The following is an 18,636-nucleotide window of genomic DNA, read 5'->3' on the forward strand; positions in this document are numbered from 1 at the left end:
TCTTTAGACATCCTTACCAAGTTTCTACGCCCAGCCGTTCTCTCAAATTAACTGTGACAAAACCCTGTTTTTCCTCCTTAAGATTAACATGGGATGGGAATTTTTAAGGCCAATGGGGCAGAGCCCTGTGGGAATTCACCTTGTTTCTCTTTTGATGGCTCATGTACAGACCAAGACATTTCCTTGAACACCTCTACCAAGTTTCTACGCCCAGCCGTTCTCTCAAATTAGTGGAGACAAAAACTTATTTTTTTCCTCCATAAGAATAACATGGGATGGGAATTTAAAGGCAACTGGGGCTGAGCCCCAAGGGAATTTACCTCGTTTCTCTTTTGATGGCTCATCTACAGACCAAGACCTTTCTTTAGGCACCTCTACCGAGTTTCTATACCCAGCCGTTCTCTCAAATTAGTAGAGACAAAGAAAAACAGTTTCAAATTAATATATAGATAAGATATACAGTATCCTAATTTATATTTTTCTATTCCTGGTAACTACATTAAGCATATATTATTTTTGAGTAGACTTATGTTTATCCCATCTTCACTCGCAGAAGAAGCTAAGTCTCTGTATGCCACTACTTTCTTTGTTACTGGGTATATTGCTGGCCTAGTGGTTAGTTTTACGGACTTTGGTGCAAGAAGGACCAGTTTGGTTCCCAGAGGGGTTTTGACCGTTCTACCTCAAAAGCACTAGTGATCCTTCCTTACAAAACGCCACTAGCATAGAAAAGAACTGAAAAAATCCAAAACTTATTTATATTGGCATGTGTTTATTACCTTATATTATTGCTCTGTTCTTTTTCTAGGTCGTTGTATTGGACAGATGGGTTCATGGTCATTTAGCTACTAGTGAACACTTATATTAAGATCTGTTATATACTCAATGTTTAGATCTGTTAGATATTTGTATTTTAATGTTTAATTTAGTAGTTAATGGTTTTAAAAATAAATTCTTCCTTTACTTACTGACTTTTTAATACTACTGTGATATTTGTTGTTAGAGTTATTTTAGTTTATTTTTAACTTTAATGTATTTTTGTTTTGTACCTGAATACAAAGTTATTGGAAATAAATAAAGATGTATACGTATATTTGTTTTGTGATATTCCTAAAACCTGTATATTTCCAACTACAAATAAACAATACTTGCAGTTTTGTTCTCTCCTTTATTAATCTTCCAAGTTTAACAATCTGGGTACTATTTTATTTTTTTAGACATAATTAGTTTTAAAATTCATGTTTTCGGCCCCTGGACTATATTGTTAAGACAATAATAGGTTTTTTACATACCTCAGTCAAATAGTCCAAAAATGGTATTGCTCAACAGCTTACATGTTTCGTTGCGAAGACAACATTATCAAAGCTTGCAACTCGTCAAAAACACATTTAAAACACGAACAACACAGAAGACATTAATACGGTACGAATACACGATTGACATTTAGATAGCGCTATCATATTACTGATTTGGTCCGGCGCGGCACGGGGCTGGTAGCAGACTGGAGGTCACGTCACGTCGTCTCCTCTACTGTTATCACTGATGTTATCAGATCTTCGATCAGCTGTTCCTGAGTTTAATATTGTATTAAAAATCGAGTGAGACTGGAACTGTAATTTTTCGTTAAGGATGTGTTCTTTACACTGTTCGTCATTATAAATTTTATAAATCTCGAACTCCTCCAAGGTGTCAAGTTTGCTACCTTTCCCACAGACATGTAGAATTTTTAAACCATCGTCAATGCTACTCATTGAGTGATTTGAATCAACCAGGTGTTGTGCAAAGGCTGATTTTTGTTTGACGTGACGTGACCTCCAGTCTGCTACCAGCCCCGCGCCGCGCCGGACCAAATCAGTATTATGATAGCGCTATCTTAATGTCAATCGTGTATTCGTACCGTATTAATTTCTTCTGTGTTGTTCGTGTTTTAAATGTGTTTTTGACGAGTTGCAAGCTTTGATAATGTTGTCTTCGCAACGAAACATGTAAGCTGTTGAGCAATACCATTTTTGGACTATTTGACTGAGGTATGTAAAAAACCTATTATTGTCTTAATTAGTTTTAATCGAGACCTAGGCGTGTACATTTACAACAGCAAACCCTTTGAATATTTTAAAAATAAAACATTAAAAATACAATAATTTCCCTATAGCTCCTTAACCAATAAAGATAACAAAAAACATTGAATACAATTATTGTAGCTAATTTTAAGGGCTAAAATATGATGAATTTTATAGTACATTTAAGCATTTTTTTGACATTTCGTTTCCCAAAATTACTGTAACAGAAAAGAAACGTAAACAAAATTGGATCTCAGAAGACCTGAATAATGAAAAAAAGAACTACTACAATTGGCCTTAAAAACTTTGTGGAAACAAAAATCCTGTCATGAAATACGAGTTGAAACAAAACAAACTGAAATATAGGGCAAAATTAGTCAGAGCTCAAACAAATTATTTTGAAAATAAAATAAAAAAAATCAGCCAATATACAAAAAACAGTATGGCAGATTATAAATTCTGAAGTTGGGAAAGGAAAGGGAACAAGAAATAAAAATATTACTTTGAAAGAGGGAAATTGTAGCTTAAGTGATCCTAGAACTATTGCCAACATGTTCAACAAATATTTTACTAATGTTGATCAGGATGTCAGAGGCAACCAATGTGAGAGCAAGATTGAAAATCAAAGTCTTATTGAGAATGAGCAATGTATTAAAAGAGGTTTTGATTTTAAATTTATTGATGCAGGGGAGGTGGAAAAAGTAATTAACTCTTTAAAAAACAAAAATTCTGTTGGACACGATGATGTCCCTATTAAAGTTATAAAGCATGCCAAAAAATGTCTGAGCCATATTTTAAGTCATTTAATAAATTCATCTTTTGTATCAGGAATTTTTCCAAATCAATTTTAAAAAATCTAAAATAATACCAATTTATAAGAAAGACGACCTAGAAACTGTGTCAAATTACCGTCCTATTTCTCTCCTCCCAGTAATATCAAAAATTTATGAAAAAATTGTCAACAGTCAGTTATTAAATTATTTAGAAGAATTTAAACTATTAAACAATACTCAGCATGGATTTAGGCCTGGAAAATCTGTAATTACAGCAGCAGTGTCATTCATAGAATCTATAATTGAATCGGTTGATAAAGGGGAGTTCACAATAGGAATTTTCATGGACCTAACTAAGGCATTTGATAGTGTCAACCACACGCAACTGATAGATAAATTACTCATTTTAGGGGTTTTCAAAAAAATCAATAAAATGGTTTCAGTCATACCTAAATAATCGTTGTCAGTTTGTAGAAATCACACATAATCATGATGTCACGATTGTGACAGAAATTATATTTTATTTTCATATGTTATAAGGTAATAGAATTGAATGTTAATACAAATCCTGGAAAACTAGAAGAAACCGGTTTTCTTAGTTCAAGTCGATACCAGCATTGATAACTGCAAGCGCGCAGTCTGGTGGCAAGTGTTCGAGACTAGGCTTAGGGTAGCGATGATTCATAATTTGGAGGAGAACCACGTTGTTTCAATCTCATTTTGCGTAGTTGTGGCCGACAGTCAACTTGTTCCCTCGATTTGGAGGGTTCAAGTCCCAGAGTTAAACATCGTCGGAGAGTACGCCATCGCCTATCTGTTGTCTGGAGGAGTCTGGACCAGTATCACCTTCTTGGAGGCCTAACAACCGTCTGGGACAATCTGTTTGCAAACCATGGACGTCTTCTCACCAGTAGACTGTCTCCGGCTCAGATCATCTCACTGAAGCTCCACCAAGGATTGAAGACAGCATCCGTGAAGTGATGAGTACCCTTCACCATGTTACACATCAATATTTTCAAATTTTATGATTAGGCCTATATATATGAGTTGTAAAGTAGAAAAGTACGGACTTTGGAGAAGACATGAAGTTTTAGGGGAATTTTTATACATAAGGTTTGATCGATCAAAGAAAGGGGAGGGCAAAATAAAAGGGGGGGGGGTTAGTAATGATTGTAATGTTTTTTTTGGTTAAGTGAAGATATCAATTTTGTTAATTTTCTAAGGTCAATATCATGCAGAACAATTGTTAGTTTTAAGATTTTATTTCATTATATTGGATTTTTACTGGAATAATACGACTTCTTATTTCAGCATGCCCTTCTTGCCTCCTTTCACAGCACGCTATACTTGATCTTAAATTTAAGACACAAAGGTGTGTCAGATGCGCCACTCTGCTAATCAAGTTCGTGTTTGTGAGAGGTGGAGAGAGAAGCATGATGAAATAGAGATTTTAAAGGTTTTGAGTTAAGTAAATAAATCATGGGTTTCAATGTTGATCTGCTCCACAAAGATGAGCTGTTGTACGAGTTGCAATGGCGGGGTTTCCCTGTTACTGTAAATAATACTGTAACTATCTTGAGAAAACAACTTAGGAAGGCTTTGAAGGATAATGTACCGACGAAATGGGAAAATTTAACTGTGTTAAGGGTGACAATAGAACTAGACAATTGTCGAGAGAAGGTTGAAGAATTTCGGGAATTACTTGCGAGTGTTGAAGAGATTAAGGAGGCGGTCGGTATTCATAGGTTGAAAGAGCGAGTCAGTCATTTGAGGCGACGTTTGGGTAATTTGCTCGAAAACGGGAATATTCGTTTGCCAGATCAATCGCGAAGCCAGGTTTCAGAATGGGTCAATGAGTCCAATCAGTGGGAAAAGGCACTGCGTAAAGGTTTAGATAGGTTAGACCAGACCGTAGTTGAAGCTAGTTTGAGAAAGTTAAGTGAAACACATGAAGTTGAGGAGAATGGTATCGAGTCGGATAGTATAGATTATAGTAAGGATGTTTTTGAGCCAGAAAATGCGCAAGCGATGGGTAATTTGGATAGGGACCAAACAGCAAGAGATGCTCCAGGGTCTAATGTAGAGATAAGCAATTTGGGTATTGATAAGAGGTTGCATACATCTTCTACTTCCGAGTTGTTTACAAAACTAACTAATCCACTTGAAAAAATCATACGTGAAATCCCTTCTAATGTTAATGGCTTGGACCACAATAAGTTATTAGCTTTACTCAATGTAGTAAATAAGTTAAAAAAGTGTGGTAAACTTAATGATTCACAGGTGTTAGAGGTTGTAGCTAGTCATGTAAGCGAACCATTGTTGGGTAGAATAAATACGCACATCCAATGTGGGTCAAACGTAAGCTCTGTGCATAGTGCCTTACTAAGGTACTTCATTCCACAGGGTTTATATGAGAAGCTAAAACGTGACCTGGTACATAGACCCCAGGGTCCAGACGAACCTCTTGCCATGTATGTGTGTGAGGTAAGGAACAACGCGGAGTTGTTAAAATGTGATTACTCAGAGCGTGAACTGATTGACGTAATTATCGTAGGAATAAATCCGAGGGACAGAAATAAATTAGTTTTCCAGGAATTTCCTAAAAGCTTACAAGATTTGGAAAAAATGTGTATGGTAATTAAGAATGTTGAGTATAATGACTGGGAAAGGGAACAGATAAGAGGGAGAAGGAATCAGTTTGGTGGTAATAATTCTGGTCGTGGTTATGTAAATAATGTAAATACAACTAATGGAAGAGAAGGCGGGAGTAATCAGATGGAACCACGGTTATGTCACTACTGTTCTAAACCCGGTCATTTCATAAGGGATTGTTGGAAACGAGGTAGGGACATTAGGGGAGGTTACACTAGGGGAGGTCACACAAGTGGCGTGTCAAACAGGGAAGACGTCGGGAGTAGGCCTACAGGGACCAACAATCAGGGAAACTAGTGAGAGGGAAGAGTGCCTTCCATAAAACAGGGGACTTTAATAAAAAGAAATTTGAGAAAACATTCAATAACAGTTTATGTAATTTAGATGTTAAGAAACATGTTAAGAATGAGAAAAATCAGGTAAAGAAATTAGAGAGAAAGATTAAGAATAGGCGTTGGTTCAAAACTAAAAGAGGTATTCATAACTTGCCAGTAGTAAATGTACATTTTAGTAACAATATGGTACAGTGTGCATTGTTAGATTCGGGGAGCTCTATAAACATTATAAGTAAGAATGTTTATGATAAGCTGGAATCTAAAAGGCTAGTGATAAGCAGGTCTAACGATAAGGTTAACTGTGTAACCGCTACAAGTGAATCCGTAAACTTATTAGGTAAATGCATTGTGAAAGTAAAAATCCAAAATAAGTCATGGTCCGTGCAGTTTTTTATTGCCGAGAAAATAACCTGGGATGTAATATTAGGAGTTAGGTTCATGGAGAAAACGGGACTAGTATTAAATCTAAGAGAAAATAAAGGTTATTTTTCATTTGATATGGACAATATTTTCAATTTGAATGTAAACGAAAATAACAATGTGAAAGCTGTCAGTTGTGGTGGTTTAGAGTTAAAGATTGGGCGGTTAAATCTCAAGGACCGAATTGAAAGTTTAGTAGAACGCAATCCACAGGTTTTTACAAATGAAATAGGAAAGGCTTTAGATTTTGAATGTGAAATAAAGTTAAAGGACACTACTCCAGTAAAGATAAGACCCTATCCTGTTTCCCCGCCAAACATGAAAATCATGCGAGACATAACAGATTCGTTATTAAAGCAAGGTATTATTGAACCAAGTTTGTCAAACTATTCATCACCTAGTTTCCTAGTTAGTAAAGGGGAGGGAAAAGGTCATAGGCTAGTGACAAATTATAAAGAACTGAATTCAAAGATTGAGCCTATCGTGCACCCTATAGGGGAATTACAAGGGTCATTTAACTACCTTAGCGGAGCTTCAATTTACACTGTGCTAGATTTAAACAATTCGTATTATCAGGTGCCCTTAGATCCTAAAAGTAGGCACCTAACTGCGTTCTCCACTCCTTACTCACTTTACCAATACCGCCGTTGTCCCTATGGACTACACCTTGGATCTGGGTTATTGTCAAGTTATCTAGATAGAGTCTTTGGAGACTTAAAATTCAAGTCTGTAATATCGTTTGTTGACGATATAGTGGTTTTCTCTAAAGATCCAGAGGAACATATGGAACATTTAACGGAAGTTGTAAATAGGTTATCAAAAGCTAATTTGACTATTAATCCAAGTAAGGTGCTGTTTGCTGCGGAGGAAATAAGTTTCCTAGGACACCGGGTTTCCCACAACACATTGAAAGTTGACCCAGATAGGACAAACGCTATTAGAGAGTATAAGAGTCCGACATCTGTGAAAAACCTAAGCAGGTTTATTGGAATGATTAATTTTTACTCGAGGTTCATTGAAAATTATGCAATATTATGTGCCCCTCTAAATGAGCTACGAAAGAAAAACGCTAAGTTTATATGGACGGCTGAATGTGAAGCTAATTTTCAAAAGTTGAAAGAATTAATCAGTAACCCTCCTGTGTTAAGATTACCAAACTATGACATGCCCTTTATACTGCAAACAGATGCGAGCCAAGTAGGTTTGGCGTCAGTGTTATTGCAAGAGATCGATGGTGTTAGATTTCCGGTCCATTATTACTCTAAGAAGTTTACAAAGCAGGAACTAAACCTTACTGTTTACGAAAAGGAAGCATTAGCAGTTGTACTGTCGATTCAAAAGTTTAGGAGTTACCTGGAAGTTATGCCATTCTATTTAGAGACGGACAATCAAAGTTTATCTTGGGTTTTATCACACCACAATAAGTTAGGTAAATTGGGGCGCTGGACAGAGTTAATATTGGGGTTACCTTTCAAAGTTAAACACATTAAAGGTAAGGATAATAAGATTGCGGATTGCTTGTCTAGGATGTTTGAGGGATATCCCAATATTGAAGTCGAAAGTGAGATGTCAGATGATAAGATAAATGAGTTGGTAAATAACCTGAGTTGTGTAATGAATAAGGAAGTCAGCCTTAGTAATGTAATTAATAACTTAACGGAGTATCCAGCAGCCTTTACTGACATACGTGAGCACCAACGAAAAGATGAGAGCCTTTCAAAGATAATAGACCAGATACAGAATGGTGATAAGGTGTCACCATACACGATAAGTCAGGGAGTGTTATTATTCAAACCACCGAATAAAGTAAAAGGTCGGATTGTAGTTCCGGAAGCAATGAAAGATATGGTATTACATTATTTTCACAACAGCGTTAGCACAGGGTGTCATTTAGGTATTTCTAAAACAGCGAATAAGATAAAGCATATATTTTTCTGGGAAAGGATGTTAGATGACATAAGAAATTATGTAAGAAAGTGTGAGGAATGCTCTAGGTCTAAACAATGTCAGCGTACGTATCATGGAGAAATAGTAGATTACCAAGCTTCAAAACCTATGAGTAAACTGTATATTGACATTGCAGGTAGTTTCCCGAGGAGTAAGATAGGCAATAGTATGTTGTTAGTGGTAGTAGATGATTTCACTAAGTATGTCTGGTTAGTTCCATTAAGAGATGCAAAAACACGCAATATTGTTAAGGCATTGGAAACACAGGTTTTTAAACATGTAGGAACACCTGAGATGATTGTTTGTGATAATGCTGCTTACTTTAGAGGAAATGAGTTTAAGAATTTCTGTTTCAAATATGGTGTGAAATTACACAGGATTGTGGCGTATAATGCAAAGTCGAATAAGAGCGAGCGCTACATAAAAACTGTAAAGGGTAGCATGGTAGCTCTACATCACGATTGTCATGACAGCTGGGATAGTAATTTGCATTATGTACAGTTAGCAATAAATACTGCTGTAAATGATGTAACCAAACACACGGCATTTGAACTTATGTACAACTTTGAGCCAAATTGTAGTTTGTCGACATTGTGGAAGGTAAAGGAGTTACTCGGTGATGCAACTGATAAGGGAGGAATAAAGGCCAAGTTTAGTACTGCGATAAGAAATCTAAGGCTTGCTCATGCTAAAACCAAGGAACGGAGATTAGTAAAAGAAGGGAGTAAACATCCATTTAAGTTGTTTGACGAAGTGTATGTAAGGTTACACCATATTAGTAACAAGGCAGCCAAGTTCCAAGCAAAACTTGCATACAAATGGTCCGAGAAGTTTAGGATTATCCATTTCTTGACACCTGTAACCGTATTATTGCAAAAAGTATCAGATTTTAAAATCATTCAAAGAGCGCACCTTGATCAATTAAAGATGGTATGATTAAAGTAGGGCAATTATGATGACATGAGATAAGAAATGATTATATGTACAATGAACTTAGTAGATTTCTGTGAATATTTGTTGTGAAGCCTGAATAATAACGTGGTATTGAACGCCTAAGTGGAAGGTTATCAGCGAAGCCTGAATTAATGACACAAATAATTAATTGATATGGAACGCGAAGCTTGACACCTTAGAGCGAAGCATGACGAGATTATTGTTAGGAACGCAGAATAGACTGAAATCCGATAGTAAACTTTAACAATCGGTAAAAGTAAAAGAATAAATACATCTAAAATATAAAATGAGTGAATTGAATTTTACTACAATACGATTGGAATATTTGCTTATCGCTCGGACGCGAGTAATGATGCAACAAAGGTCTTATCTCTTCTTCACGCACAGTCTGTAAGAAGGAAGTTACATGGCCAGGTTTCTTTCTTCATAACAGTGTAAAGAAGACCAATATGTGTGTGTAGTATTTATAATTATGCAAATTTGGAAAATTATTAGAAAAAGGTAGAATTAAGCGTATGTAATTAAAATTATAACATTTCTTATGCCATGTTGATGTTAGATATTAAACAATGTATATAAAATAGGCGCCTATTTAAAAATGTTGTGTTTTCAGTGATGTGTTTTAAACAAATGTAATGTTTCTTGTATTATATTGTAAATAGATATGTGTTAGTTTATAAGTAATTTTGAGACCTATGAGAAGGAAGTAATGAGTATATTGGTATTCATCAACTCATGTTATGAGATAGTATGGTTAGCAATGTAATCCAGGCTACTAACATGAAATTTTAAATGAACTGAAAATGAAGTTTGACAATTATATCAAATAATTGAGTAAAATGATGAGTAATGAAAGGGGAGGAGATGTAAGCAACCTGAAATAAGCGCACGGCGGAGGACGCGGCCTTGATAGTGGGGTCAGATGTTAGATAAGAGATAATGCAAGCGGAAAGGTTTGTTTACTTTTCAACGTCTGTGATTATAGGTCGTCGAACCGTGTTGTTTGAAGGGTTCAGGGTGTGGATTATGACACCGAGAAAAAAAAATGGAGAAAACAAAAAAAATGTGTTTTATTTTGATTTGCAAAACAATATTTTTTGTTTGAAAGGGGAGATTTGTCACGATTGTGACAGAAATTATATTTTATTTTCATATGTTATAAGGTAATAGAATTGAATGTTAATACAAATCCTGGAAAACTAGAAGAAACCGGTTTTCTTAGTTCAAGTCGATACCAGCATTGATAACTGCAAGCGCGCAGTCTGGTGGCAAGTGTTCGAGACTAGGCTTAGGGTAGCGATGATTCATAATTTGGAGGAGAACCACGTTGTTTCAATCTCATTTTGCGTAGTTGTGGCCGACAGTCAACTTGTTCCCTCGATTTGGAGGGTTCAAGTCCCAGAGTTAAACATCGTCGGAGAGTACGCCATCGCCTATCTGTTGTCTGGAGGAGTCTGGACCAGTATCACCTTCTTGGAGGCCTAACAACCGTCTGGGACAATCTGTTTGCAAACCATGGACGTCTTCTCACCAGTAGACTGTCTCCGGCTCAGATCATCTCACTGAAGCTCCACCAAGGATTGAAGACAGCATCCGTGAAGTGATGAGTACCCTTCACCATGTTACACATCAATATTTTCAAATTTTATGATTAGGCCTATATATATGAGTTGTAAAGTAGAAAAGTACGGACTTTGGAGAAGACATGAAGTTTTAGGGGAATTTTTATACATAAGGTTTGATCGATCAAAGAAAGGGGAGGGCAAAATAAAAGGGGGGGGGGGTTAGTAATGATTGTAATGTTTTTTTTGGTTAAGTGAAGATATCAATTTTGTTAATTTTCTAAGGTCAATATCATGCAGAACAATTGTTAGTTTTAAGATTTTATTTCATTATATTGGATTTTTACTGGAATAATACGACTTCTTATTTCAGCATGCCCTTCTTGCCTCCTTTCACAGCACGCTATACTTGATCTTAAATTTAAGACACAAAGGTGTGTCAATGATAACAGAATTACAACATTTTCTTCTGAAACTGAAAGGGTTAAATGTGGGGTACCCCAGGGGTCAATCCTTGGCCCCCTGTTGTTTTTATGTTATATAAATGATGCTGGTGGTGCACTCTCATGTTTGCCTCAGAACAATCTTTGTTTTTATGCAGATGATACAAATCTCAAATTTAAGTTTTGTTGAATTGGCAAACATTGGAAACTTTCTAGAGCAAAATAAATTGAAGCTTAATCCCCAAAAAACTAATTTTTTAACTTTTAAAACTAATCAAAACAAAAAGTTAATTCAACCAAATATCATGTATAATGCAGAAGAAATTGAACATAAACCCAGTACACAGTTTCTAGGTCTAATTGTGGACCAAAATCTAAACTGGGATGAACATGTTGATAAACTCCTTTCAAAATTATGTTCAGGACTATATTCACTCTCTAGAATGTCTTATTTTTGTAACCATAAAACATTAAAAAACATATATTATGCTAATGTCCATTCACATTTATCCTATGGTTTGTGCCTTTATGGTTCAACTACAATAGCAAATTTGGATAGGATACTTAAACTTCAAAAAATAGCAATAAGAATAATTTTGAAATTAGAACACAACGAAACAACCAAAAACAAATTCAAAGAACTGAAAATTTTAACGGTATATGGCCAATTTATTTATAACACAATTATTCTAGCAAAAAACTGCTTGAGCACCTCTGAGACAAATTATCACCCATACAACACTCGGCATAAAAAATTCCTTTTTTCAAGTAAACCCAAATTATAATTCTATGAAAAAAAAACTATCCTATATAGGATTAAAATTTTTTAAGCATCTTCCTAATGAAATCAGAAATGAACAAAGCAGGAAGAATTTCATGAGAAAACTAAAACTTTATTTAGTAGAGAAAGCGTTCTATTCCCTGGAAGAGTATTTTTCCACCTCCCCTCTTAGCGGTAGTAATTAATTCAGTTTTGATTATTTTCATTTCCTGGTTCTTGGTTTTAATGTACATAATGATCCAAGATATGCAAATTTGTAAATTATTAATTTAAGATAGATTTAGTTGACGCCATTCAATGTACAAAACTGTACTTTATGAATAAAGCATATTTGATTTGATTTGAATGTGGTTTGTAATAAAACCCATGTTACCTTTTGAAATTTTTGAGATAACAGCTTTGAAACTTCAAAAAGTTTGAAAATGCGTAACATAAGTTAAAAGTTAGGAAAATAATTGAAACTAGAGTTTTTTGAAAGCTCATTTAGCAATTAAAATTTGAACCCTCCACAAAATTCCATCTCTTGGCAGTGAAAAGTAGTTCAAAGGTCTATTTTTTGTATATTTTTTTACCCTGTTAAATATGGATGAAAATAATTTAAAACTTTTTCCACTAAAATATTCAGGAATCAAAGAACTTTAAAATGAGGTATAACACGACCCCCTTTTACATTTGAAAATTTCCCAAAACCACCCCACCCCCCCCAAAATCTGCCCTTTGGGGTGTTTTTTTTGTTTGAAAATAATTTAGCTGAATTCTTTGGGTCAGAATAGGGGGTTCCAGTTGCAATTAGGTTTCTATTTGCTTTCATATTGGAGCTATAGAAGCCGGCCAGGTGGTCTAGGACACCCTGTATAACAAGAAAAGTCCGGGTATTTGTAGTAAACATTAAATAAAACTTTGTTTTTGTTGTAAATTTCCAAGTTTTCTTATAAATTGTAATGTTTTGATAGCATTGTTTGGAACCAAAATATCATAAAATCAAAAGACATCTAGTTTACAATGTTATATTAAATTTAACCTTGATTTAGTTTGATTAGGTTATTATAATATAGCCATTTTAGGAAAAATAGTTTTTTGCAGCAAAGCCTCAGTAACACAATTTATGATTACTGTTGTGGTTCAACTGGTAAATATCATCTAAATAGTCTGTGAGTAACTAGTGCTGCTACCTTGTAACGACGCATTGAAAAGCCTGCTGTAGCGCTATCTGCTCGCAATCATTGGCGTCAGCTTAAATATAGGTTTTTGACTCCTCAGCCTCCAAGTACAGATAGCCGAGAAGCAGTGTTGGGAAGTAGCGAGCTACAAGTAGCGACGCTACAGTAGCACGCTAAGATTTTATAGCTTTAGCTGTAGCTAGCTACATTTTTAAAGTAGTCGTAGCTGAATTGTAACTACTTTTTTTTGCTACACTCACATTGATTGAGATAGTGATTTTTATCACAACCTTACGTGAAACAACCTCATTCAAACTGAGATTTTCAAGAGAATTAGGCCTACTTTCTTGGCTTCATACAGCTCATCACAGTCGCAGCCGTTTCATTAGTCATTACCTGTTACGTTGCGTGGACATGTGGGCCATTATCCGAGTGCTATCCACATTTTTTGCTCTCATTTCCTTTATTTGCTACTCTATGATTACTGTCAGAGTGTCAGATAAAATAAAATCGCTAGATGCAGACGACGTTTAAACGTTACCTTTGTTACATGTTAACTTTATGAGTATTCATATCTAAAATGAATTAAAGAATTTTGCCAGCTGTTTCACAAGTTGGTTCTATGATATTCAATAGCATTAAAAGGTTATAAGGTTTACCAACAGTTACCACTATTAATTCTTTTTGCATTTATGACAACAGCTAATTTGAACCAAGCAGCAACAAAATGCTGTGAGAACTTAACTTTTTTCTATTGTTTAGGTGCAGTGGTAGAACATTATGGCTATGGTAGATGTTCTATACATAGTATACCGTAAATTATGTTGTATATTAAATCATAAATAATAATTATCAAAACCCTATTATCAAAAGTTATATTCAACACTTAATGCTTACTAAGAAAGAACCAGGGAAGCTCAATAAGAAACAGGAAATGCATGTTAAAGCTTAAAGGTCAGACCAAGAACTGGAGAGGATTCACTTCACTTCTGTATGACTAACTGTGAGTATAGCAAGTAAAATGTGCTCTTGTTAGGGTTAGTATTTTTCCCCTAAAAATATATAATAAATTATAGTAATCCAAATTTGTTTAAAACGTGTCCTCTCCATATATCCTCTCCAATCCATATCTCTATTATTATTTCAACGTTCTTTGCGTGACTTAAGTGTAAAGTGATTACATCAAGAAATGGCTACATCAGCGTCGACTAAAAAAATAACTAGACAGTCGTTTCGGTGCCCTATACTTGGTGATCCAAGAGAATTGCTGCCAAACACTCTTCCAAGTTATGGAGATGTACTTCGATGTTGTTTTGAAGAACAGTTTGCACTAGCAAGTAAGATTAACAACACGAAAGTTAGTTTTTCAACAGTAAGTAACTCTGTGGCACAAAAAGTGATCTTGATTTTCCAAAAAGCATCGATCCCCACCGTTTCATGTTATAGAGCTATTCAGGTTATTAAATCGTTTTATGATAAGTATCTTCATCTCATGAAATCGTATAAACGAGACAAAGGTAAGCCAAAGTTCACAGAAAAAGTAGATGCTTTTAAAAGCCAGGCATCTCAACTTTTTGATGTCTCAGCATGCAAGTGCGAAATGCATTTAGAATGTTCTTGTAAAAAAACCCCAGATCTCTGTGACTGTGCCATTGAAATAAACTGTTTGTGTGAAAAGCCTAACAAAATACCAGCAATCGAGCTTAGGTTTATTTACCTTCAGAGAAAGTATAGATTGGGAAAAATCAGTACTATTGACCAAAAGGAGACTAAAAAACTTAGCAACAGGCTTAAAAGAAAAAGTTGTATGGCAAAAGGACTATCTCCCAAGCCAAACGAGACTACAAGTGACAAAACTGACGATGCTGTTACAGCTCAGGACGACTCTGATTGTGAAACAACTGACAATAATGACGTTGAGTACGAACCTCCCGTATCTGCAAAGAAAAAATCTCCTTGGCAGTTGAAAATTAAACTAAATACCACAGCATTGCATTGTGACCGTTACGGTGTATCAGATAGGGCAGCTGCTGCCATAGCATCAAGTGTTTTAGAGGACATCGGTTTAGTTACTGAATCAGATACCTCAAATGTTGTCGATCGTTACAAAGTAAGAAGAGCGAAGAGCCTCTGTAGGAGGAAGTTACAGGAAGACGCAAAACATTCAGGAAATCCACAAGGTATATATTTTGATGGGCGCAAGGACAACACACTGATTTTAGAGAAATTTGAATCCAAACAATTTCGTCGAACTGTAAAAGAGGAGCATTATGCACTCATAAAAGAACCTGGATCTAGTTATATACGACATGTATCTCCAAAGTCTGGAACAGCCAAGGACATAGTAGATTCGATTGTGTCATACCTCAATGAACAGGGTATTTCATTGGAAACGCTAGATGTTGTAGGATGTGATGGTACCAATACAAACACTGGTTGGAAGAGTGGTGCTATTAGACAACTTGAACTTCATCTTGGGCGGCCCCTGCAGTGGGTAGTGTGTATGCTTCATTTTATTGAGCTACCTTTCCGTCATCTTTTTCAACATTTGGATGGAACAACAACAGGTCCGAAATCATTTAGTGGGCCGATTGGACAGAAACTAAACGGTTGTGAAAAACTTCCATTAATCAAGTTTCAACAGATTGATTGTGAAATACCACAAGTGGACAGAAAACTTCTGAGTAAAGATCAACAATACCTTAAGGACATAAGTGAAGCAATAAAGAGTGGAGACTTTCCAAAGGACTTATCCAAAAGAGATCCAGGCCCGATTTCCCACGCCAGATGGCTCACGTGTGCAAATAGAGTTCTTCGGTTGTATGTGAGTGTAGAAAATCCATCTGATGCTTTAAAAGAGTTAACGACATATATTTTAAGATCATACATGCCAGTTTGGTTTGAGATAAAGTGCAGTAAGTACTTAACAGATGGACCTCTTCACGTATATAGAGCAATAGAAACCTCTCGGTACTTGTCAGATGAGTTAAAAGCAATAGTGGATCCAGTAATTGGTAGGAACTCGTTTTTCGCTCACCCCGAAAACACTTTGATTGCCCTTATATTTAAAACAGAAAACACATACGAGAGTTGGGGCTGCGCAGAGTGTTAAAAGCAAGACAGACACGTACTAAGGGCAAAACTGTCAGGAATTTTATAACACCAACCTTAAACTTCAATGCAACCGACTACTCAGAATTAATTGATTGGAGTACAAGAAGAGTTTTTTCCCCTCCTCTTCTTCGGAATGTTCCAGATGACGAGATTGCATCATTAATTCAGAGTGGAGAAGTTCCAGATTGGGATATACGAAAATCCCCCTGCTATACACAAGCTGTTAAAAGGTGCGTGAAGCTTATCACAGAAGCATCGCTCAAGGTGTGCGGGTCGCAATCAAGAGATGGATACATTAGAGCTACACTGGAGTCTAGATCCATTATGCCTAACTTTGAAAGCAAATCCAAATACAGAGTAGCGGCCCATGACGAATTAGATACAAGTACAGGGTTGACAGCTGCAACCAAACCTACCGAAAACGACTAAGACAAAGTAAGTCATCGTGTAAATAATGTATATATCAAACATGCCCTTATTGGTTGGATGGATGGGAAGGGTGTGGGTGGAACTCGAAGTGCAGCCACCTCCACGTGGTGAGTTCTGGGTTGTTTAGATATTATTAATATCTAAACAAGCGAAGAGCTGTACAATTAACTCAAAACTCAAAATAAAAAAGTCATGTTTTGTATCACAGGATTTTTATAAACATATGAAATGTGTTCAAAAATCCCGATTTATCTTTTTTTTTTGTGTAATTGCGCGATTGGAAATCATACTCCTAGAGGAGAAATAAATTTTATTGTAATTTGTTAAACCTTAATGTAAATTAAAACTGCTATAGGAAAAAAAAATTCAAAAAAAAATTTTTTTCAAAATTTTTTAAAAGTTTTGAATTTTGCAAATTTTGTACAATTTTCGGCCGATTGCGCAATCGGAAGATAAACTCCGATTAAAAATTTTTTTGTTTGTTTTTCTAGTGTGTACAAATCACAACTTTTCCGCACTATAGCAACTTAAATTTCACAAATTAAAATTTTTCACACCACCCTAGTGTAGAGTGTGTGAGCAGGTAACTAAGCAATTCCTTCAAAAACTTGTTCAGGGGGCTTAGGGTGTTAACATACCAAAAGTCCTGACTCCTAGGTGTTGAGCCAGGGTTGGCGGAGGGGGGAAAGGGGGGTAAAGGTACACATTTTGGGTTTTTCGATTATATTTCGAAAACTATAATTTTTTTGTATGCAATACTAAATTATAAAATTTAAGAAGATTAAATTTCCTACAAGAAAAGTATATAATGTGTTTACTTTGGTTTAACCATTTACAAGTAATTACTAATTTAATTAATATCTTATTAAAATACTCCTTCCATAAGAAATACATGTAAATAGGTATGCAAAATGGGGCAAATCCTATCCGCCCAAAAGAAATATAACCGATATTCTGAAAAACTTGACAAAATTTCCAGTAATTTGACACTTTAATAATAAAAATTGATCCAAAATTAGGGCGTGAGCGAGGTAACAAAAATGTTGTGTTTTGGTGTTTTTTTAAGAATCATAAAAAAAACCTCAAACCATCCCGTTTTTAAGCGCTCACCCTAGCTTTAGTTTTTGACCAAATTTTATGATTAAAGTGTCAAATTGCTGGACATTTTACCAATATTTACATAATATCAGTTATATTTCCTTTGGGCGGATAGGGTTTGCCTCATTTTGCATACTAATTTACATGTATTTCTTATGGAAGGAGTATTTTAATAAGATATTAATTAAATTAGTATTAACTCGTAAATGGTTACCCAAAATAAACACATTACTTTCTTGAAGAAAATTTAATCTTCTTTAATGTTATAATTTAGTATAGTATAGAAAAAGATTATAGTTTTCGAGATATAATAAAAAACCCAACATGTGTACACCTTTACCCCCCCCCCCCTTTCCCCCCTGGCTCAACACCTAGGAGTCAGGACTTTCGGTATGTTAACACCCTAAACAAGTTTCTGAAGGATATTGAAAATGCGTTGACCAATGAAATTAGAAAAGTATATGAAAACCACGCACCTATAGTGTGTAAAAGGGTAATCAAGAAAGTAGCTCCGTAGAGAAATGGACCATAGTATGCTGATTGCAAAAATGAAATATATGGGTTTTAGTGATAGAATCACTACCTGGATTCGCTCTTACCTTATCGACCGAATGCAGGTTACCAGATTGGGTAGTGAAACATTGTATCCCCTCGTCAAAAAACGGGGCGCTCCTCAAGGTAGCTGTTTGGGGCCTGTACTTTACACAGCTGACTTTCCCAGCTGTGTAAAACATTGTACTGCACACTTGTATGCAGATGATTCCCAGTTGCACTTGTCTTATGAGCCTGGTTACATGAGTGAGGCCATCGACAAGATCAACACTGATCTGGAGAACATCTCCAAATGGTCTAGCATTAATGGGCTTAGGCTAAATCCAGACACATACTGCCCTGTGAACCTAGTACAG

The 18,636-nt window shown here is 35.6% G+C and overlaps 1 protein-coding gene across 8 annotated transcripts in view; it reads left to right on the forward strand.

Annotated features, from left to right (window-relative positions):
• Positions 1 to 1,093, forward strand: part of LOC128985614 (FERM domain-containing protein 8) — a 140,494-nt gene extending 139,401 nt beyond the window's left edge. For all 8 annotated transcript variants that reach the window (XR_008490053.1, XM_054405314.1, XM_054405323.1 and 5 more), the window contains one exon: positions 809 to 1,093. Coding sequence is in view for 7 of the 8 variants with exons in the window: in XM_054405314.1 (XP_054261289.1) it covers positions 809 to 852 (44 nt within the window). In the remaining variant the exon portion in view is untranslated. The remainder of the gene's footprint in view (positions 1 to 808) is intronic.
• Positions 1,094 to 18,636: the final 17,543 nt, after the last annotated feature.

Source organism: Macrosteles quadrilineatus, unplaced genomic scaffold (assembly GCF_028750875.1).
Source record: "Macrosteles quadrilineatus isolate MER2022 unplaced genomic scaffold, UCM_ALF_1.0 Scaffold_1__1_contigs__length_201487025, whole genome shotgun sequence".
Lineage (NCBI taxonomy): Eukaryota > Metazoa > Arthropoda > Insecta > Hemiptera > Cicadellidae > Macrosteles > Macrosteles quadrilineatus.